The 21,142-nt window shown below is 40.8% G+C and overlaps 1 protein-coding gene and 1 pseudogene across 2 annotated transcripts in view; both read left to right on the top strand.

The window, feature by feature from the left end:
• SSBP2 (single stranded DNA binding protein 2) overlaps window positions 1-21,142 on the top strand; it is a 307,291-nt gene that overhangs the window by 78,090 nt on the left and 208,059 nt on the right. For both annotated transcript variants that reach the window (XM_073624446.1, XM_073624447.1), the window contains one exon: window positions 6,935-7,007. In XM_073624446.1, the coding sequence (XP_073480547.1) occupies window positions 6,935-7,007 (73 nt within the window). The remainder of the gene's footprint in view (window positions 1-6,934; window positions 7,008-21,142) is intronic.
• Window positions 16,692-16,810, top strand: LOC141124189 (5S ribosomal RNA; annotated as a pseudogene).

The raw sequence follows: 21,142 nt of genomic DNA, 5'->3' as shown, positions 1-21,142 counted from the left end.
GGTCTGGTACGGACCTGCAGCTAACCAATAGTATGCAGGAGCCTAAAGCATTGCACCCAGTATCCACTGATGGCGGTTGCAATGCTTTGCAGGCTACAATGCAAAAAAATATTTAAAAAAAAAATGTAAATTTTTTTTCATTAATAAACATGGATGCATTTCTTCTTCTCCTTCTCCTTCTCCTTCTCCTTCAAAGAAAGCACAAACGTACTTTTTTAACTTGCATAATCTACTAGTTACATCAGTCCACTATTTAATGGAGATCAAAGACAGACATGTTTAAAATCCAACCTGTGTGACAACTCCCTTAGATGCAGTAGAAGAGTGAATGTAAACACCAAGGGACAAGATGTGTTATTTGCATGATTACCAGGTTAAAATAAAGGGCAAAATGCCCATAGAAGAAAGCTAATGCAGCCACTTAATCTATCAAAAGCTGCAATATATCACATTTTTGTTTTTGGCATTGAGTTTGGATACACTTTAAAGTGGTTCTAAAGCTAAAACATTTTACACCGTAAAGAGGAAGTAAACTCTAGACTTTTTTTTCTTTTTTAAAATATTAACACCCAACAATGTATTGATAAACCTTACACATTAAAAGGAAACTAAAACGATTATTGGAAATACCTTTTTTATCTGTTATAAAATGTTTCTATTTCCGGGTATCGGCCGCGTCATCTTTAGTAGAGATTGTTGGCTCTAGTGTGGACGTCATTTTCACCCTTCCTTTCCTTCCCTGTCTAAATCTCACGCATGCGCGATTGCGTTTAAACCAAGCCTCTATCTCGATCGCCGTTATTACGGCAACCGAGCTAAGCCGTTCATAACAGGAGAAACAGGAAGGGGAGGAGGAGGGCACAGCATTGCGAGGCTTCCTCTGTGCCATTCTCAAAGGAAGAAAATAATGCATGCTGAAGATAGTTAAACGGCACACGTAGCGTGCCCTTAAAGAAGCTACGTACTGCGCATGCGCCGGTGACGTCACTACAGTTTGCAGGACAGATTGTGAAGAAACAGAAAGAGTAAGTAAAATTTCACAGGCAGCGATCAGCTGCCAGTACTATGTAGATTGTAATGAGCTAAAGTGAAAGTGGTGAGTTTACAACCACTTTAATGCATTCCTTGCATGAAGGTAAAAAATGACTTGGCACATGCTGTGTCTATGGACACACATAGCCCACGTTGGAAGCGAGCCTGCTCATCTGCCCCCAGACTAAGCGGCTTTCTATGGGAGGTTGGGGGGGGGGTGCAGACACAGAAGAGGGATGAGCCAGGAAAGCCAGTGGGGGACCCCAGAAGAGGACGTTTGGGGCCTCTCTGTGCAATACCTTTGTACAGAGTGATAAGTCTTTATTGACAATCACTTTTCATAAATCCCTGTTACTTTTCCTTTTTGTCATGCAGGTAAAATAGTTGGGAATCCTCAGGTAACATTCCTCTTGCATTAGAAAGGTTTCCAGTTCTGTGGTTCTTATTCACCCCTGGTCTATAAACTTGGTACAAGTGAAATTGTAGAACTACATTGTGTAATTTAAACAGAAAATTCAGAAATAAAAGCTAGTGAGGTTGTACAACTAGCTACGATAAATGTTTTTGGCATTCTGCACAGATTAGTCAAGCATCCTTCTGGGGACGCATATTGCTAATGCTGCTATATTTTATGTGTTTTTATTTCCCATTCCCTCTGGCTCTGCTTATTGCTGCTGTATCAGCAGTCTTTCCCCATACATTTTTAATGCTGCTCTATGTAGGGTGGTTTCAGGTCCTCAGATTAGTTGCGGTTTAACAAGCATGTTGTAAGAGATATTTGTGTGTATGAATGGAAGGTGTTTGAAGGACGTTGATACAGAACTGTCACCCTGATGTTCGATCTCATGCCATAGCCAGCAATTTTCTGTCCATCCTTTTATTGGTATCATAAGCGAGACCAGGAATATTGGTTTGGATGATGACCATTTGCACATCACAATATGGTAAATTTTGTAGATTAAAATGTCTAAAAAAGAAAAATGTATGCCATGCAGTCAGTGCGGTAAATGTACGCAAAGCCAGATCTGTGTTGTTGGCTTCAGCCAATAAAATATTATTTTTACTACAGTGCAGTAGTTATCTGCTGAATAGCCACAATTTCAAAGTCCTCCTAGTGGGGCAATTGTGTTCTTCCTGAATGGGCTCTCTGGGGTAAGGAATTTAAGACAGGAGGAGTAATATGTTGGTAATGATGGGATTTTCTAAAGCCATGTCAAACTGCAGCTACGTTAAGCCTAGTACACACAATCAGAAAATACCACTTTCTAAACGAACATACGATAATCTGATCGTTGGTACACTGCTTTCAAAAGCCGATCACGACAGTTCATCCAAACTTCTCTGAATGGACAAACACGAAAAGTGTATGATCTGGTATTATATGAGAAACATTTTTGTTTTAATCAGTATAGTTTTCGTCCACAAAAAATCGGAAGAACGAGACTACGCATGCTCAGAAATGAAAGAACACTTTACAATACAACACATTACATCACTTCCGAAGTTGTATTCTGTTGTCTTCCGAGAATTTTCGTAAGTTGATTAACCACTTCATTTTCGATATGAGACTAGCATGCAAAAAAAGAAAACGAATGATCACTCGTCCGATATTCTCATCATGTGTATAGGCCTTAAGAGGCGGAAATAGAAAGATTAGTCATGTGATCATAAGTTTTTACCCTATTTTAGGTATTTATGGTTACTTAAAGCAGAAGTCCAGCCAAAGCTTGTTTGGCTAGACTTCTCCTATGGATCACAGGATGCAATTCGTTTTGCACTCCTGTGACCCGTTTTTAGCAGAGAGGCGGCTGAAGTCTGCTCTCTGCTGACATCACCAATGTCAGTCCAGGCACCGCATCATCCCGACAATGGGCGTCTGGTTCCACCAGGTGCCTGGACTGACGCCCATCTCAGGCTCTCAGCGAGCCACTGAGAGCCTAAGATGGCTGCTCCCCGCTCCTCCACAGCTCCCCGCTCCAATGTGCGAGGAGGAAGAAGAGCAGAGAGCTGTGACTGACCGTCTACAGCTCTCTGCTCACAGACTCTGAAAACCGAGCGATCGAACACCATCAGTCAGTGTAGAGGCACCGATGCTACATCCACCTAGGTAAGTATGATTGGGGGAAAAAAAAAATCCTTTTACTTGTCTTTTAATGTGCGACATATGAATAACTGATGAGGGATAGAGGGGGACATTGGGGCTATGCGTTTCTTTTATGCTGGAGATCTCCTTTAAATAGGTGTGGACCTAATGTGACCCCATTCAAATTTATTCAACTCAATTCACCCAACTGTTTACATCGACTGTTAAAGCAACCTTCATCTAGAAACACAAGACAAGATTCAGTATCACAGCCACATACTGGTTTTATAATTTTTGGGGGGTACAATTTAACAATCATTAAAAAACGTGTTAATTAAAGTAGATGTAGGGTCAAAGCATATTTGGCCCTACTTCTCCAGTGGGTCACAGGGGTGCACTGCATTCTAGTGACACGTTTTGCTGACAATGGGCTAAAATGTGCCGTCGACTAACATTACTCAGCCTGTCCAGACTCTGAAGGGATCCCGACTTTAATGTCAGGATCCACCCAGATTATTATTATTATTCACGATTTATATAGCGCCAACAGTTTACGCAGCGCTTTACAATGTGGAGGGGGGGACAGCACAATTACAGTACAGTTCAATACAGAAGGGACAGGAGGGCCCTGCTCATAGAGCTTACATTCTAAAGGGAGGGGGTGGTGGTACAAAAGGTAATAGATGTGGGGAATGATTGATGAGGTTGTTAGGTGGGTGTGGGATAGGCTTCCCTGAATAAGTGTGTTTTCAGGGATCTCCTAAAGGTGGACAGGTTAGGGGCTGATGCCTGACTGTTAGCCAGCTCAGCCTCTTAGTGGCTGCCCAAATGAGCCGCTCCAACCCCCTGTACAGCCCCGTGCTCCAGTGAGCGCTGGAGGGACAGAGCAGAGAGCCGTTGACTGATTGGTCACCAACTCTCTGCTCAATGAATCCAAATAACTGAGTTATCAGCAAGCTTGGAGGCGGCTGGCGGACAGATGCAGAATCGATTCGATGCTGCATCCACCTAGGTAAGCATTTACTTTTACTTTTTTTTTTTTTTAAATCCCAAACTTCAATTTTAAATATATCCTTTCCATAGATAAAAGTGTATCTAAAGAAGGAAAAACATTTTTTTTTTTCATTTTGAATGTTGTGGACAGTTTGAACCCTTGCCTTTTACTGCTGTCTGTGTCAAGAGGGGAAATCCAAACTTTTGATTTGTTAACAGAACAGGTATAGAGGGTAAATCTGTAGGGATTTCTGCTCCAGTGACCGCTGTCCAAGAGGGGGCCTCCTGTTGTGTCAGTGGTACAGGAAGTGAAGACACAGAAAACAAAACTGCAGGGGGTTTCGCCATTCTATATTCTGTCCAAAAAAAAATTGGCTTCAGATATACGTTTTCTGTAATAATTTTTTTTGCATTGGGTTATAACCGCACTTTATGGGCTTTATTCCCATGTTATAAAAGTTCATTCTTTTATTTACAAATCATAATAGGATCAGAGGGGCTTTTCAGCACCTTGTGCTAAATCTACTCTTAGGCAGGACTTTTAAAAGTTTAACGTTGTTGATAGGTTCACTTTACGCTGTGACTGAACAAACTCTGTGGCTTATGAACAGAATTATTGGTGTGAGTATTTGCATAACTTACCTGTTCCTCAAGGTGCATTCTGCCAAATGGTTATGTCATAGTTATTGCAACGGGCCGCACTTTATAAAAATGTGATTTATTCTAATACTAATAATACACTACAACAACATATACAGTGGAATAATGGGCTACAAACTTGAAAGCTTAAGATGAAATGTTTCTTCTATAGAATTGTTACTTTCTAATGTAGCATTCAATATGTAAATATATATCTGTGATTGTTATGGGGGAGAGAATATGCAATGTGTTATTACTGCGCCTCTCTTTTATCATGACAGTCAAGGGGGATAATGCGCATGGTTCTCAGATTTGTTAAGTGGTGTTTCTGCCCACAATGGGATTTGTTCATGAGTTGCATAGAATTCTAAAGTGATCCATGCAGGTGATAGAAAAGTAAGATCTGGTGCCAGGAACCTCACTATGTTGGCTTTTAACCATATTGGGCAATATTTCTAAAACATACCGGTCTTCATAGAGTTGGTAATTTATAAAGCTGTTGGAAATTCTGGCATCTCGCTTTTCCAGCTTTTCACAGATTTTCACCACTGTTTTTAACCAATTTAAAAAGATGTAACATTACAAAGAAAAAAAGTATTTTGGGGGGAAAAAAGCTCCTTCCACGGGTACCTTCCATTGAAAATAATTGTCTTTACCCGTCAAGTAGGAAGAAGTTGAAGTGTATGTAAACCCATTTGCACCAGTTTAGCCATATGTGAAGTGACTAAATATATTGACAGACTGGTCCAAATATTACAGCATTTCAATAATTGCAAATCTTCTTTTTATCTTCTTTACTAAGCTCACGTGATCATTCTCCTGTTCCCTCCACCTGCACCTTCTGGTATGTAAGTGACGCGTACTACAGACATTACTGCAGCGTTTTCCCTGGGGCCCCACAGAATGCTGTGCTTTTGTGGTCACGTAGGCACAAAAAAAAAAAAAAAATTATATATATATAATTAGTGTGAGTGTGTATATACAGTATCTCACAAAAGTGAGTACACCCCTCACATTTTTGTAAATATTTTATTATATCTTTTCATGTGACAACACTGAAGAAATGACACTTTGCTACAATGTAAAGTAGTGAGTGTACAGCTTGTATAACAGTGTAAATTTTCTGTCCCCTCAAAATAACTCAACACACACACAGTGTACTCACTTTTGTTGCCAGCAGTTTAGACATTAATGGTTGTGTGTTGAGTTATTTTGAAGGGACAGCAAATTTACACTGTTATACAAGCTGGAAGCCATCTCATTGCTTCCCTAGGGAGAACACAGGAGCATGTACAGATGGGGTGGCAACGCAAAAGATTGAGGATTGGCTTGCAGAGTGTTGCCACTGTCAGTAAGGAAGTACTGGTAACTGTCAGGAACACCAAATATTTACTGTAATGTCCTTCAAAGAAAAGAAGAGTGCACTGCAAATAGTCAGGGAAAAATATATTTTTGGGTTTACATACACTTTAATGTAACCTGTTTATAGATAGGTGGCATATGTTCGGATAGTGGATCGATCTACTGTCAGTTCCCGTCACTCACACGATTCATTTTCTGTCAGTCTAATTCTCAGCGTCATACACATTGCTTTGGAAGTATGATGGTCTGTAAAGCATCAGTTTCAGAAAAAGACGCATAAATAACAAGTAACCCAGCCAATACAATGCGGGGGAGTCTAAATTATTCTATGTATGACATTTTTACGCAAATTCATCAACGTAATGCTAAATAAAACAAGAAAATGCTTCCAACATGCTCCCAAATCATTCCTGTAATGCCAGCTGACTTAGTTGAATAATACAATATATTGCATTCTGTTTAGAACAACCCCCTTGACAAAACCTTGCCTCATACAACTACCAAGCTTATAACCGTATCCAGAAAAGGAACATTTTGGCTTCTGGATTTGATTCTGGAATGTTGGTGGTCAAATTATGTCAGTATGAAAATGTTCCGCTAATCCACCAAGGGAGTTGTGTAAATATTCAGAACACTTGTAATGTGGGTAATTTTCGCTCCGTTTCCATGTACAAAGTAATCTGGCTGCCATCCTGGGGTCAGCTGGGTTTAACACGTTTGGTGTGGAGAACTAATTGCATACTTATTAAATGTTTTTTTTTCTTTGAAATGTAATAATTCCATGTACTTCAGCACATGGGTGACAAATGATTTTGTGTCTTGCAGATTAGCGCTGTATGTATATGAATACCTTCTACACGTGGGAGCACAGAAGTCAGCCCAGACATTTCTGTCAGAGGTGAGTCATTTGTTGTCATCATCTATGGTTGCTTGGTCTTCAGGTGAAGAGAGATGATGAATGTGAGATTAGGGTATTTGGAATAAGCTAGGGACCCATAGTCACAGCCTGAGCTTTCCTATTTAAACACTTTGTGGCCCATTATGAGCCAATTCAATAGACATTCCAGTGTATTTCTCCTACCTGGAAAGCCCAGGTACTGTGTACAGCTGTCTGTAGACTTAAATGTCTGTGCATTACTGTACTAGGGTATAAATCGACACCAGTATAGCGTATAGGCGCATGCAATAAATAGAAAATGTTCTAGTCTTTTTGCATATGCCCATACGTAAATTCATGTTTAGGGAAGCACTGGCATATACCACAGCTCAGCCACGCACAGCCATTCATGGCTATGGGTGGCTGTAAGCAGCACCTGGGCTTTCTGAGCAGAGGAAATATGGCAGAATTTACTCTGAACAAGCTCGGGAATCCATGTGCTGGAGGCCTTAAGCTGAACTCCAGACAAACCGCTAAATATACAGATTAAATGCATATAAAGGAGCATTTTTACAAAATATTTGTATTTCTGCCTATCCATTCCTGAGGTTTACACATACTCATTACAGAGCACAGCCATGTGGATTACACCATAGCATGTCTGAGCTGTTTAGGTGCACAGAACAGTTAATAGACTGTTACAGATTACATACATGTTCATTACATACATGTTCAGATTTCTCAGTCCAGAAAGGGAAAATCTTAGGTCAGTGATGGCGAACCTTAGCACCCCAGAGGCTCATGCACTCTGCAGTGTAGTGGAGCATCATGGGAAATGTAGTTCCAAATGTAGTTCCAAAAGATCTGGGGTGCCAAGATTTGCCATCACTGTCCTAGGTACTCGTGGCATGTCGCTCTGCTTTACTAAATCCACAAAAATGCTAAAAACAATTAACCATCCCTTCACTGATTAATCCTCTGATCCATATTGCAAACAAAGAGCAGGTGCTCTGGGAGAGGACAGCTCAACTGCTGAGAGATAATTACCGGTACTTCAGTGCTCCTGCTGTGAAGCCTGAGGATAAATTACTGCACAGTACCTCCTCTACAGAGATCAGCACTGGCTTGTTTTAAAGCTTGTTATAAATACGTAAAGACCTGCAGAGTTTGATCATAGTGTTACTTTAAGCAGCCCACGGACACTATAAGAGCGACGGATATGCAGGCATGATCTGACCACCCTCAGCTATCTACTGTTCAACATGTCCCTTAATATAATTTTTCCCATTGTTCACCTGCCTTTGTTTAGACCTATGAAGCAAGACGTTTAAAACCACTGCAGTCAAGGTTCATAAACATGGTGGACCAGTATTTACCCACCAATGAACCTCAGTAGATTGTGTGTAGGGGTGCACCATATTTTTATCAGGTGCAGGTCAGCTGTCTCCCTTACTTCAGTGCTTCTCAAACTTTGTTCACTGATCAATACAGTCTTTGCAGCGTATCTAGGTACTATCAGCCCTATTAAAACTTACCACAAATATATCACCCAAATATGCTGTAACCATGAACCAGACGATCTGTGAGAGCCACTCCAAGCTGTCTTCTTGTGATACTCCAGTGATTCACATTGCTTCTGGGTTCCAGCGCTAGGAGAGCTCGTCCTGGCTTAGTGTAAACACTTAAAGGAAATAGGATGAAACACCACACTCCAAGAAAAACAGCCCAAGTGTAGAGAAGAGTAAGAGTGGCTTCAGCCCAACGCCTCCTAGGCCATGCTCCCGATGCGTTTCACTCCACCCACGTGGCTTAGTCATAGGAATTCCTATATTGTGTGTGTGTGGCTGAGTGTGGTGTTTCATTCTCTCACCCAAATATGCTGCCAATATACTGGCCAGTCATTATTGGGAACTTTGTCCAAACACACTACAATAAGTAAAGGTGTTGGCACTCACAATGTGGGATCATAATCATACATACATGGCTCTTGTGCAATTATACGTTTAACGATTAGGTAATGAATAATTTACACCGTGTATCAAAAAATAGAAATAATGGAAAATGCAAAACATAAAGTCCAATGTGACGATACCCAACACTAAAAATAAGAAAGTGCTTCTAGACAGATGTGTCTTCAAGTGGCTTCACCACGGGTGCTCATGAGGTAGATGGCAACACGCCAGAGGTGCTTGAGCTCTTTTTACAGAAGGTCAAAATGCGTTTTTGGAAAACCAGATTGGTTCCTGGGCTTGCACCCCTCCACTCTAATGATCCCTCAGGATAAGGCCGGAGATGTAGGGATAAACTCCATCAGAGACACAGAGGACTTTATAGTGTAGTAAGTTTTTATTTGATGTTTAAAAGTAAGTGTATAAAAGCTGCACTCACATCTATCCGTGCCTAAGCCTGGCACTAGGTGTCTACAGCATGTGTGAATGGGGCCTGTCAAACTAGCGCTGGCTTGCGATTCACACCTCGCTCTCGATGATGGGCCTTAGTAGGTAGTCACATAGGGACCAGGAAGTGATGAATCACCGCCCAGATGTACGTGTCACCAGTACTTGCGTCTTCAGTAATCAGCCCTTCGCCGCTCTAGCTTGGCCATGGCAACCTATAGAAGCTCATTTATGGTATAAGGGTCAAATAAACACTTCTTTAACCTCTATTCTGGAATCCTTGTCACTGTCACCTATATCCTTAATATTACAAAGTACCAACCCCAGCTTATGCCCCATAGGTTGGGAACCGTTTCTGGCATTTCTGTTTCCAGGATTGGCCTTAGTTTGCATGGTAGTTTGAAAGAGAAGTGGGAAATTCTCATTGAGACCCTATTACTATTATGCCCTGTACACACGGTCGGACATTGATTGGACATTCCGACAACAAAATCCATGGATTTTTTCCGACGGATGTTGGCTCAAACTTGTCTTGCATACACACGGTCACACAAAGTCATCGGAAAATCCGATCATTCTGAACGCGGTGACGTAAAACACGTACGTCGGGACTATAAACGGGGCAGTAGCCAATAGCTTTCATCTCTTAATTTATTCTGAGCATGCGTGGCACTTTGTGCTTCGGATTTTTGTACACACAATCGGAATTTCCGACAACGGATTTTGTTGTCAGAAAATTTTATAGCAAGCTCTCAAACATTGTGTGTCGGAAATTCCGATGGAAAATGTGTGATGGAGCCCACACACGGTCAGAATTTCCTACAACAAGGTCCTATCACACATTTTCCGTTGGAAAATCCGACCGTGTGTACGGGGCATTAGTGTGCAGGGTGGTAGTAATGCATGGGAATCTAGGATGGAAAAGGACCTGGGGGTCCTAGTAGATGATAGGCTCAGCTATGGTATCCAATGCCAAGCTGCTGCTAACAAAGCAAATAGAATATTGGCATGCATTTATAAGGACATCAACTCCAGAGATAAAATAATAATTCTCCTGCTCTACAAGACTCTGGTCCGGCCGCACCTGGAGTATGCTGTCCAGTTCTGGGCACCAGTCCTCAGGAAGGATGTACTGGAAATGGAGCGAGTACAAAAAAGGGCAACTAAGCTAATAACGGGTCTGGAGGATATAGTTATGAGGAAAGGTTGCGAGCACTGAACTTATTCTCTCTGGAGAAGAGACGCTTGAGAGGGGATGTGATTTCAATTTACAAATACCGTACTGGTGACCCCACAATAGGGATAAAACTTTTTCGCGGAAGGGAGTTTAACAAGAAACGTGGCCACTCATTAAAATTGGAAGAAAAGAGGTTTAACCTTAAACTACGTAGAGGGTTCTTTACTGTAAGAGCGGCAAAGATGTGGAATTCCCTTCCACAGGCGGTGGTCTCAGCGGGGAGCATCGATAGTTTCAAAAAACTTAGATAAGCACCTGAACGACCACAACATACAGGGATATACAATGTAATACTGACATATAATCATACACATAGGTTGGACTTGATCTACTTGTGGCTTTTTTTCAACCTCACCTTTTGTGTAACTATGTAACTATACTTCAACACATTAACATTGTGCAGGGCTGCCATATACCCCAGTACACAATATTAAAATCCTAAGCAGTATTTAGCATGCGTCCTTAACTTTGATTACAGCTAGTTTTTCTTTCCTCACAGCAGATGGGGCAGCCCTTGGGATAGTACATTGCGATTTGCCTGCTACAAATAAACATTTAAAAGTGCTGAAAATACATACGTTGGGAAAAGTATTTTGTGAGTTATTAACACCAGGTTTGAATTTTCGCAGCTTCCGAATATATAAATCCTTACACTTCATATTCTTTATGTACGTGTGCCAAGGTAACTCTTACCCACAAAAGACTATGCACAGTTCACCGAATGGTAGCATAGTCATGCCAGGTTCTTTTTTTAATCCTGTTTTTGGCAGATTACAGCTTTCTGGAGCTGGTTTATAGAAAAGTAGAGGAGGTACCTATAACTGCCAGGTTCCATGTTTTGTTTCTGTGGTGCTGAAACCTCATTGGCGGTTGTTACTGCAGCTTTTATATCAAGCCTCTGGATCATTGAACCAATCAAACCCTTTTTTTGTTTAGAATTGTTCACATAATGTAGCATATTCATGGCAGGCATTTGGGCCTGTGCATGTACATATATGCAGTCATATGGATTTCTCTATTCGATGTGGTAGAGATGGATTGCAGCATCATAGAATGTTGATTAAATAACACTGTTCCACAGAGATAAATTGCCGATCACTTACAAAGGAATCCCATTTTCATTGTAAGGATGAATGCATTTCTCTTGTTAGACATCTTTGTGTATTATTCTAAGCCTGGAGGTTTGGAAGCCTTGTATGAAATTTTAACAGAAGATGATCCGTGCTTTAGCTAAAAGCTAAGAAATTGTACTGCCTTCAGCTAATAAATGTGCAGCCTCAAGAGATGTTTGCTGAAGGCAGTGAGAAGAGTTTGAGGCTGCAGCTTCAATAAGTGTTTCATGTGTATTTTTAAATGTATGTTTATTGGTATAATAGGCTTTAGGCTGTATATGAAGCATGTTCTCCCTTCTTTCATAAACTGTAGCTTTGTTGTTTAGCACCCTAGGTCTTGGCTTGAGAGGTCTGGGAAGGAAAGTCTTTGTGATGGAAGAGGAGGCAGCTTTTAGACCCCTTTCACACTGGAGGCGTTTTTCAGGTGCAATAGCGCCTGTAAAGTGCCTGAAAAACGTCTCCTATGCCTTGCAGGACTTTTTTTTTTTTTTTAACGTCCTGCCAGCGAAGCGCCCCAGTGTGAAAGCACTCGGGCTTTCACACTGGGGCGCTTCGCTGGCAGGACGTTAAAAAAAAGTCCTGTAAGCATCCTCTTTGGGAGGGGTGGAAGAGCGGTATACACCGATCCTCCACCGCCCCTGCCCATTGAAATGAATGGCTGCCGAAGCGCCTGCAAAGCACTTCAGCAGCGGCACTTTTAGGGCGCATTTAACCCTTTCTTCGGCCTCTAGTGGGGGTTGAAAGTGCCCCGCTAGTGGCCAAATAGCGCTGCTTAAACAACGGCTCTTAACTCTCCATTAATTCTGAAGAAAAATCAGTGTGGCCTAGCTGATAAAGGCTTGGTTTCTTATTGCATGCAAAACCACAAGAAAGAAGTCTGACGTCCTCGGTATATTAAAGTTTAACTATAGGCAAAACTTTTTTTGTGTTTTGGATAGAGCAGAGGTGGATTAGAACACTTGTCAGTTTTTATTACTGTTTGTGCCCCCGTTAGGGAGATTCACCCTCTCTATTTGTCCTGCTTACCGTTGTCATTGATAGTGAAAGTAAAAGAAAATCCCAAATTTTGGGTTGTCCCCAGAAAACTAATAGAGGGGAAATCTTCCAATGGGGAAACTAGTTCTGGTGACCTGGGGGGGGTCCCCAAGGGATTCCCTCAACTTGCAGGGATTTCCTCTTACTTCCTGTTTTGGCTATGGAACAGGAAAGTAAATCTCCATAAAGGGACAAATCTGGCAAAAATAAAATTTCCAGGGTATATAACCCTCCTTTGCACTATCCAAAATGGGAAAAAAAGTTTTGCCTATAGTTCTACTTTAGGCTTAAACATAAACCAAACTTCTTAACAACTAAATGAGAATTAAATACAAGCTAAGCTTGATAAATACTCAATTAAAAGCTGAACTCTGGAATTTGTTCTAAAAATGACCCCTCCCCCCCGTCCCCGCCTGCACTGCAAGGGTTATTTGGTCAGTCACTCTTCTATTCTCTCTGATGCTTCGGGTTATGGGCGGTTACTCGTCGACCTCGCATACAACTAGCAGTGCTGCATTGTATACGATGACGTAAGCGTGCGACCACTGGCTGAAGTGCTGAAAAGAGGCTTTGGTGGACCAGTCGCACAGTGTGGTGGAAGTCTAACATCAGCAAGGTGTTAAGTAAGTATTATAGCTTATTAGTCTACCCCTAGATTTAATAATCAATTACCCACTGCAGTGCCCAGAGGTTCAACTGCAAGGACAATGTTTTTAAAAAAATCTCGGAGTGGGGCTCTAAATGAATTTTTTAAGTCCTTAACATAGTTAATAATTTAAAATGTTCCAAAAACTACATGATTCACAAAAGCTTCTGATCATGCCTTTGAAAAGATTTAAAGAGCCACCATCATGGAAAATATAGTTTTTTTTTTTGTTTGGTTTTTTTTTGATACGTGCAGTTAATACTTGAACATATAATCTGTATATAAATTCCTTCTATTATTTTGCATGCCTTTTATTTTGTTTCCACATTCACATTTCAAAGCAAACTGTCCAGCAAAAGTGATAGTGACAAAAAGGTCCAGAACAAACTATAGCACTGAGCGGTGACAGTATTTTTCTTTTACAGGGCAAAACAGCAGGTTTGTGTTAATCCAGATCCCCACAGCCACAAAAATTACACGTCCTTTTACTCCCCCACTACTCCGTTCAGTCTCTGAGAGTGAAAGGAAAGCCTTGTATAAGCTGCAAGTCACCAAAGTCTTGACTTACTAAGGGATTAAAACTCCTATGTGAGAATGCATGCGGAAGGGTGTGGATGGGGGGATTAATGCAAACCTATTGCTCTGCCCTCAATGGGCAAGGCAGGGGTTGGCATTAGCCCCTTTCAACCCACAATCTGTATATTTCCAGGGCTTCGTCCTGAAGATACATTAATAAATACATTTCCTTTAAAAGGTAACATGTGACACATTACTTGACTTTTAGCTGTCATACCTGGTTGTCACTGAAGGCTTTGGATCCAAGTAAGGACTGAGCACCAAAGTGTTTCCTGATCAGGTGATCACTATGTCTGCTTTGACAGTGGTGATCACGTGTGAGCTGAAGGTTTCATTTGGGAAAAAAAATGGTTTAGTCTTTCAGAAGCCACTGCAGCCTTTAGATGGCAATGTGCTTCTGCTTAATACTGTAATGGTTTAATACAATGTTGAGATAAAATGTAATACAGTATTATTTAAAAAGATTAATATATATTTTGTAAAGTAATAAACACTCTGCGTTTTTATTATACGCTATGTCAAAATAAATCCTTGTATATCCTTAGAAAAATGGAAACATTATTTAAGCGGGCAAATTGGTCATGGAGTTTTGGTCAAATTAACGGCTTTCAGGGGTTTACCCACTTTTTTTTTTTTTTTTTTTATTTAAAGTTTTATTGAGTTCAAGGGAGAGTGTACAACAAATAACAATGGAGCAGCGCATTGAGAGCTTGCAATACGCTTGGGTACATGCAAAATACAGATTGCCTTGAACGATTGTAAGAAGAGATTCATAGGTAGTAAAGATGATGTAGGGGGATAAAGAGAGGGGAGGGGGTTTAAGAGTATAGGGATTGAAAAGACAATAGATACCTGTCATCTAATTAAGCTTTAGGAGATCGTGTGTGGTTTTTAGGCATAGCAAGTGGTGTTTGGGTTTGGAAGAGAGTGGGGCCGAAAGCTACACTCAACCACCAGGAATGGGATAACAGAATTTTAATAACTAATGATGGGCTCCCTTGTACAGTGCAATAACAAAGTCCATAGATCTTTCTTGACTACAGCCTGATATGTCTTTAACTGCTTCTAGTATGTTACTCCAGTAAGTCTGATTATAGGACAAGGCCACCAGAGCTTACTTGGCTGGATCCTCTCCAGCACATATTTGGCCAGATCTGGTGTACATGCAGTGGTACAACATGCGTGTACCAACATCACACTGGTTTAAAATTGGATTCTTCTGTTTTTACTCCCTTCTTCTTGATCCAAGCTGAAATGTTATCTTTTAGAGTAAATGAGAAAGCATAATGGACTGGGCTTAACTGTGTGGGCGCATACGCGTTAATGCAGCTTAAATCATCTTCTCATACTCCTTAGTGAAAACTAGTGCAAAAAATATTGTAGCCAAGTTTTTCATATCTGCTAATTGGGTAGTGAGTTGTATTTTCTCTCCTGTTTTAAGAAGATATTTTCCAGCACTGTTAAATAATTTTCCTTAGCGATTTCCTTGCCTTTAATTTATATCAAGTCAAAATAACGGTTATTCAACCAATCTTTTGTCCTAATATGTCAAGCCACAAGTGACTTGACCTAGTTATATGGTGTTTAGACAGAGCAAAGTGCTTTTTTTTTTTCCCCAGCAGACTCTTCTTTTTAATTCCCACAAGCTGTATACATGTTCTCTCATTTGTTAATCTGTTTTCCACTGCAGTTGAACAAAGTCTGTCCTTTCTTTCTAGTGAAGACGTATGTGCCTTGTATAGTCTGAAGTCACAATGACAGGCAATGTACAGGTTCTATTACTATTTTTTCTTTAATCATACATCACGGGACACAGAGCCATAGTAATTACTATTACTATTACTATGACTAATTAATGACTAATTACTATTACTTCCTACGGATACAGAGAAAAAGAAGTCTTTCTCTCAAGCATTGGACCATCTTTTGGCAAAAAAGTGTTCATAGTGGCCCCCATGTAAGAGCAGAGGTTGGGGTTTGGTTAAATCCAAATGGACATTCTGGATCTCAAATTTAAATTCAATTCTTGAATATAACCACTCCTTCTTTTTTTGCATGAAGTCAATCCAATCAGTTATCTCCATCCTACAAGGAGGAGAACTTCTGGTGTCAATCGACGTCAAAGATGCATATCTCCATATGCCTATTTCCTCGCTCACTAGTAATATCTACTTTTCAAGTACAAAATCTTCATTTTTAGTGTGTAGCTCTGCTTCCAATCTAACTACTGCACCTCGAGTACAAAGGTTCTGGCTCCTCTTCTAGCCAGATTGAGGGTCGAAGGTATAACGATTATGGTTTACCTAGTCGATCTGTTCTTGATAGACCAGTCGGTAGCCCGCTTAGACCAAAGTATGGTCAGCACATTCGACTACCTGGAATATCCAGGTCGGATTCTCAACCTAGGAGAAATCTTCTTTAAAACCATGAAGAAGGCTAATACTTGGGTATGATCATAGGTACACCCAGAAAAGGGTATTTGTACCCCAGACAAAGATCAGTGCCATAAAGGAACTGATTTAAGTGGTCGAAGCAAGATGAATTTCTCCTATTCAACTTTGCATGAGGTTGTTGGGAAAGATGGTGGCTTCATTCGAGGCCATTCTTTATGCTCACTTTCATCAAGACTGCTGCAAAACCGTATCCTATTGGCTTGAAATAAAAGGGTTCAAGCTCTACATTCCCAATGTGTCTGACTCCAAAGTCTATGGCCACATCACCCTGATAGCGCCCGATCTCGTCTGATCTTGGAGGCTAAGCAGGGTCGGGCCTGGTTAGTACCCGGATGAAAGACCATCTGGAAATACCAGGTGCTGTAGCCTAGGTGCGCCGGAGCCTCAGTTTATGGTTAATATCCAAAAATCTGCAAAGGGGAAAATCCTTCATTCAGTTACCTGGGGAAATAGTAACAACATATGTCAACCTTTTTTGTTTAGGTTGGGGAACAGTCCTGAAAGAGGTAACTGTCCAAGAGAAGTGGCCCAAATCAGAAATGGCCTTGCCCATTTAACATTTTAGAAATTCAGGCAGAGTACTTGGTCCTGAGGGCCTGAACGTTCAGTTTACGGTATTGTCCTGCCAGGATTCAATCTGTCAGTGCCACAGCAATGGCCTATATTAATCACCAAGGGGGCACAAGAAGTTGTGAGGCCCAGAGAAAGATGAATCATATGCTATCTTGGGCAGAAAACAATGTAATTTGCCTATCAGCAGTCTTCATTCAAGGAATAGAAAATTGGCAGGCGGACTACTTGAGTCGCCACAGTTGTTCCCGGTAGAATGGTTCCTTCACCCCGATATCTTCCTGTCAATATGTCAAAGATGGGGGATCCCGGACATAGATCTGTTTGCGTCCAGGATTCAACAAAGAAATCGACAACTTTGTGTCAAGAACAAAGGATCCGCTAGCATGTGGAACAGATGCCTTGCTATTCCCGTGGAATCGGTTCTCACTGTTTTATGCATTCCTTCCTATTCTGCCTGGGTCCATGACTTCTTTGCAGGATCAAGCAGGAAGGGAAGTCGATTCTGGTGACCCCCAGCTGGACCCAGGAAATCTTGGTATGCAGAGATCGTAAAGATGGCAGTAGGGGACCCATGGACCCTACCATCACGGCCATACCTTCTCTCACAAGGTCTGGAGTTCCATCCTATAAACACTAAATTTAATGGTTTGGCTATTGAGACCCATACTCTGAAGAAGCGTGGGCTGTCAGGTTTAGTAGTTTTCTACCTTGGTTAATGCAAGGGAGCCAGCCTCCATAATTATATATTATGAAGTCTGGGAAACCTATGTCTCCTGGTGTGAAACCAGGAACTGCACCCCAGGAAATAGGTCAAAGGTAGAGTCCTTGACTTTCTGCAGGTGCGGTGAGAAATGAAGCTGGCCTTGAGTGCTTTCTAAGGACAGGTCTCGGCCTTATCAGTATTATATCAACGACCACTTGCTTCGCATTCTTTGGTTCGTAACTTATTCAGGGGGTAACACGGCTTAATCTCCGGTTAGGTAACCCCTGAACCCTTGGGACTTGAATTTAATTTTGTCGGCATTACAAAACGGCCTTTTTTTGGCCCGATATGAAATATTCCCTTGGTCCTTTTTTGACAAGGAAACAATTTTTTTCTGGTAACCATATCTGCTGCAAGAAGGGTATCAGAATTGGCTGCTCTTTCTTGTAAAGAGCCATATTTTTATTATTCACAAGGATAAGGTAGTATTGTGTCCTCATCCTAACTTTTTACCAAAGGCAGTATCAGGTTTTTATCTAAACCAGGATATTGTTCTACCTTCATTTTTGCAGAACCCTGTTCTTTGGAAGAAAAATCACTACATTCTCTTGATCTGGTGAGAGCAGTCAAAGTCTACTTAAAGGCGATTGCTCAGATTCGGAAAACTTATATTTTGTTCGTGTTGCCTGAAGGTCCTAAAAGAGGACAGGCAGCATTGAAATCTACTATTCTAAATAGATTTGACAAGTAATCGTTCACGCTTATGGTTTAAAGAGGTAGATTCCACCCTCTCAAATCAAAACATACTCCTCTAGGGCTGTTAGTGCTTCGTGGGCAGTGCATCACCAAGCCTCCATGGCTCAATTCTGCAAGGCCACAACTTGGTCTTCAATCCATACATTTACCAAATTCTATCTGGTGGACATGAGGATGTCCCCTTTGGGCACAGTGTAGTGCAGGTAGCAGTATAAACTTTGGTTGTGTCTCCCTCCCCTCAGTTGGCATTGCTCTGGGACATCCCACATAGTAATTACTATGGCTCTGTGTGCCGTGAAGTATGATCAAAGAAAATAGGATTTTTATAACAGCTTACCTGTAAAATCCTTTTCTTTTGCAGTATATCACGGGACACAGACGCCCCTCTTTCTAATATACACATGTATTGCTTTGCTACAAAACTGAGATGCTTCCGGTATGGGAGGGGTTATATAGGGAGGCAACTTCCTGTTTAGGGTGTACCAATGTCCAACACCTGAAGGTGGACTATAACCCACATAGTAATTACTATGGCACTGTGTCCTGTGATGTACTTCAAAAGAAAAGGATTTTACAGGTAAGCTGTTATAAAAATCCTATTATTTTGGAGTGGAGAATGACACTCAGTTCTAGCATTTTGGGTTTGTAAATGGGCTCAATAAAGACACGTTTCATAACGTTCTAAAGTACTGGATATGGATGTTTTGTGTTGTAAGTCAGTATTATAGGGGTCTTACAGCTTTATTTTACATGTGCTGTGGATTTATTGTGTACATTTCCCTTATTGCTGCCATCTGTATGATTTAGGGGAAATCGCTATTGTTACTCATTGTGATGCATTGTTATATACCAGAGTAAGTGCTTTGCATTGACACTGCAGTTTGCTAGTTGAATGTTCTTATAAATTTTATGCTGCTGCCTTTTAAAGTGAACCTGTCACACATGAAACAAGTCCATGGCATTTTAGAGCAGACCAAAACCCTGCTTTAACCCTATAGTGTGTGTGTGTGTGTGTGTGTGTGTGTATATATATACAGTGGGGAAAATAATTATTTGATCCACTGCAGAAGTTTTACCCACTTACGAAGAAATGAAGGGTCTATAATTTTTATCATACAGTAGGTGTATTTTAAATGATAGAGACAGAATATCAACTAAAAATCCAAAAAAAAAAAAAAAAAATTATACAAATGTTATGAATTTTTAATTGCAGTTCAGTGAATAAAATACATTGGATATAATAAAAAGTCTACACACCCCTGTTTAAAATGTCAGGTTTCTGTTATGTAAAAAAATTAGACCAATGCTAAATACTGTAATTTCGGAACTTTTTCCACTTTTAATTTGACCTATAAACTGTACAACAGTTGAAAAACAAACTGAAATCTTTTAGGTGGAGGGAAGTAAAAATAAAAAAATAAAATAATATGGTTGCACAAGTGTGAACACCTTTAAACTAATGCTTTGATGAAGCACCTTTTGATTTTATTACAGCACTGTCTTTTTGGGTATGAGTCTATCAGCATGACACATCTTGACTTGGCAATATTTGCCCACTCTTCTTTGCAAAAACACTATAAATCTTGTAAGATTGTGATGGCATCTCCTGTGAACAGCCCTCTTCAGATCACCCCACAGATTTTTATTGGATTCAGGTCTGGGCTCTGGCTGGGCCATTCCAAAACTTTAATCTTCTTCTGGTGAAGCCATACCTTTGTTGATTTGGATGTATGCTTTGGGTTGTTGTTATGCTGAAAGATGAAGTTCCTCTTCATGTTCAGCTTTCAAGCTGAAGCCTGAAGGTTTTGTGCCAATATTGACTGGTATTTGGAACTGTTCATATTTCCCTCTACCTTGACTGGGGCCCTTGTTCCAGCTGAAGAAAAACCGTACCAAAGCATGATACTGCCACAACCATGCTTCACTGTGGGTATGGTGTTCTTTTGGTGATGTGCAGTGTTGTTTTTGCGCCAAACATATCTGTTGGAACTATGGCCAAAAAGTTCATCCTTGGTTACATCAGACCATAACACATTTTTCCCATATGCTTTTGGGAGACTTCGGATGTGTTTTTGCAAAATTTAGCCGGGCTTGGATCTTTTTCTTCATAAGAAAAATCTGTCTTGCCACTCTACCCCATAGCCCAGACATATGAAGAATACGGGAGATTGTTGTCACATGTGCCACACAGCCAGTACTTGCCAGATATTCCTACAGCTCCTTTAATGTTGCTGTAGGCCTCTTGGCAGCTTCTCTGACCAGTTTTCTTCTTGTGTTTGCATCGATTTTGGAGGGACGTCCAGTTCTTGGTAATGTCACTGTTGTGCCATATTTTCTCCACTTGATGATGGTCTTCACTGTGTTTCATGGTATATCTAATGCCTTAGAAATTCCTTTGTACCCTTCTCCTGACTGATACCTTTTAACAATGAGATCCCTCTGATCCTTTGGAAGCTCTCTGCGGACCATGGCTTTTGCTGTAGGATTTGACTAAGAAAATGTCAGGAAAGACCTACTAGAACAGCTGAACTTTATTTGGGATTAATCAGAGGCACTTTAAATGATGACAGGTGTGTACTGACTCCTATTTAACACGTGTTAAATTATTATAAGAGGGCGTGCACAATTCTGCAACCTAATTATTTTATTTTTACTTCCCCCCCCCCCCC

The sequence above is a fragment of the Aquarana catesbeiana genome, linkage group LG01 (genome assembly GCF_042186555.1).
Source record: "Aquarana catesbeiana isolate 2022-GZ linkage group LG01, ASM4218655v1, whole genome shotgun sequence".
Classification (NCBI taxonomy): domain Eukaryota; kingdom Metazoa; phylum Chordata; class Amphibia; order Anura; family Ranidae; genus Aquarana; species Aquarana catesbeiana.
This window is presented reverse-complemented; position numbering and strand designations above follow the sequence as displayed.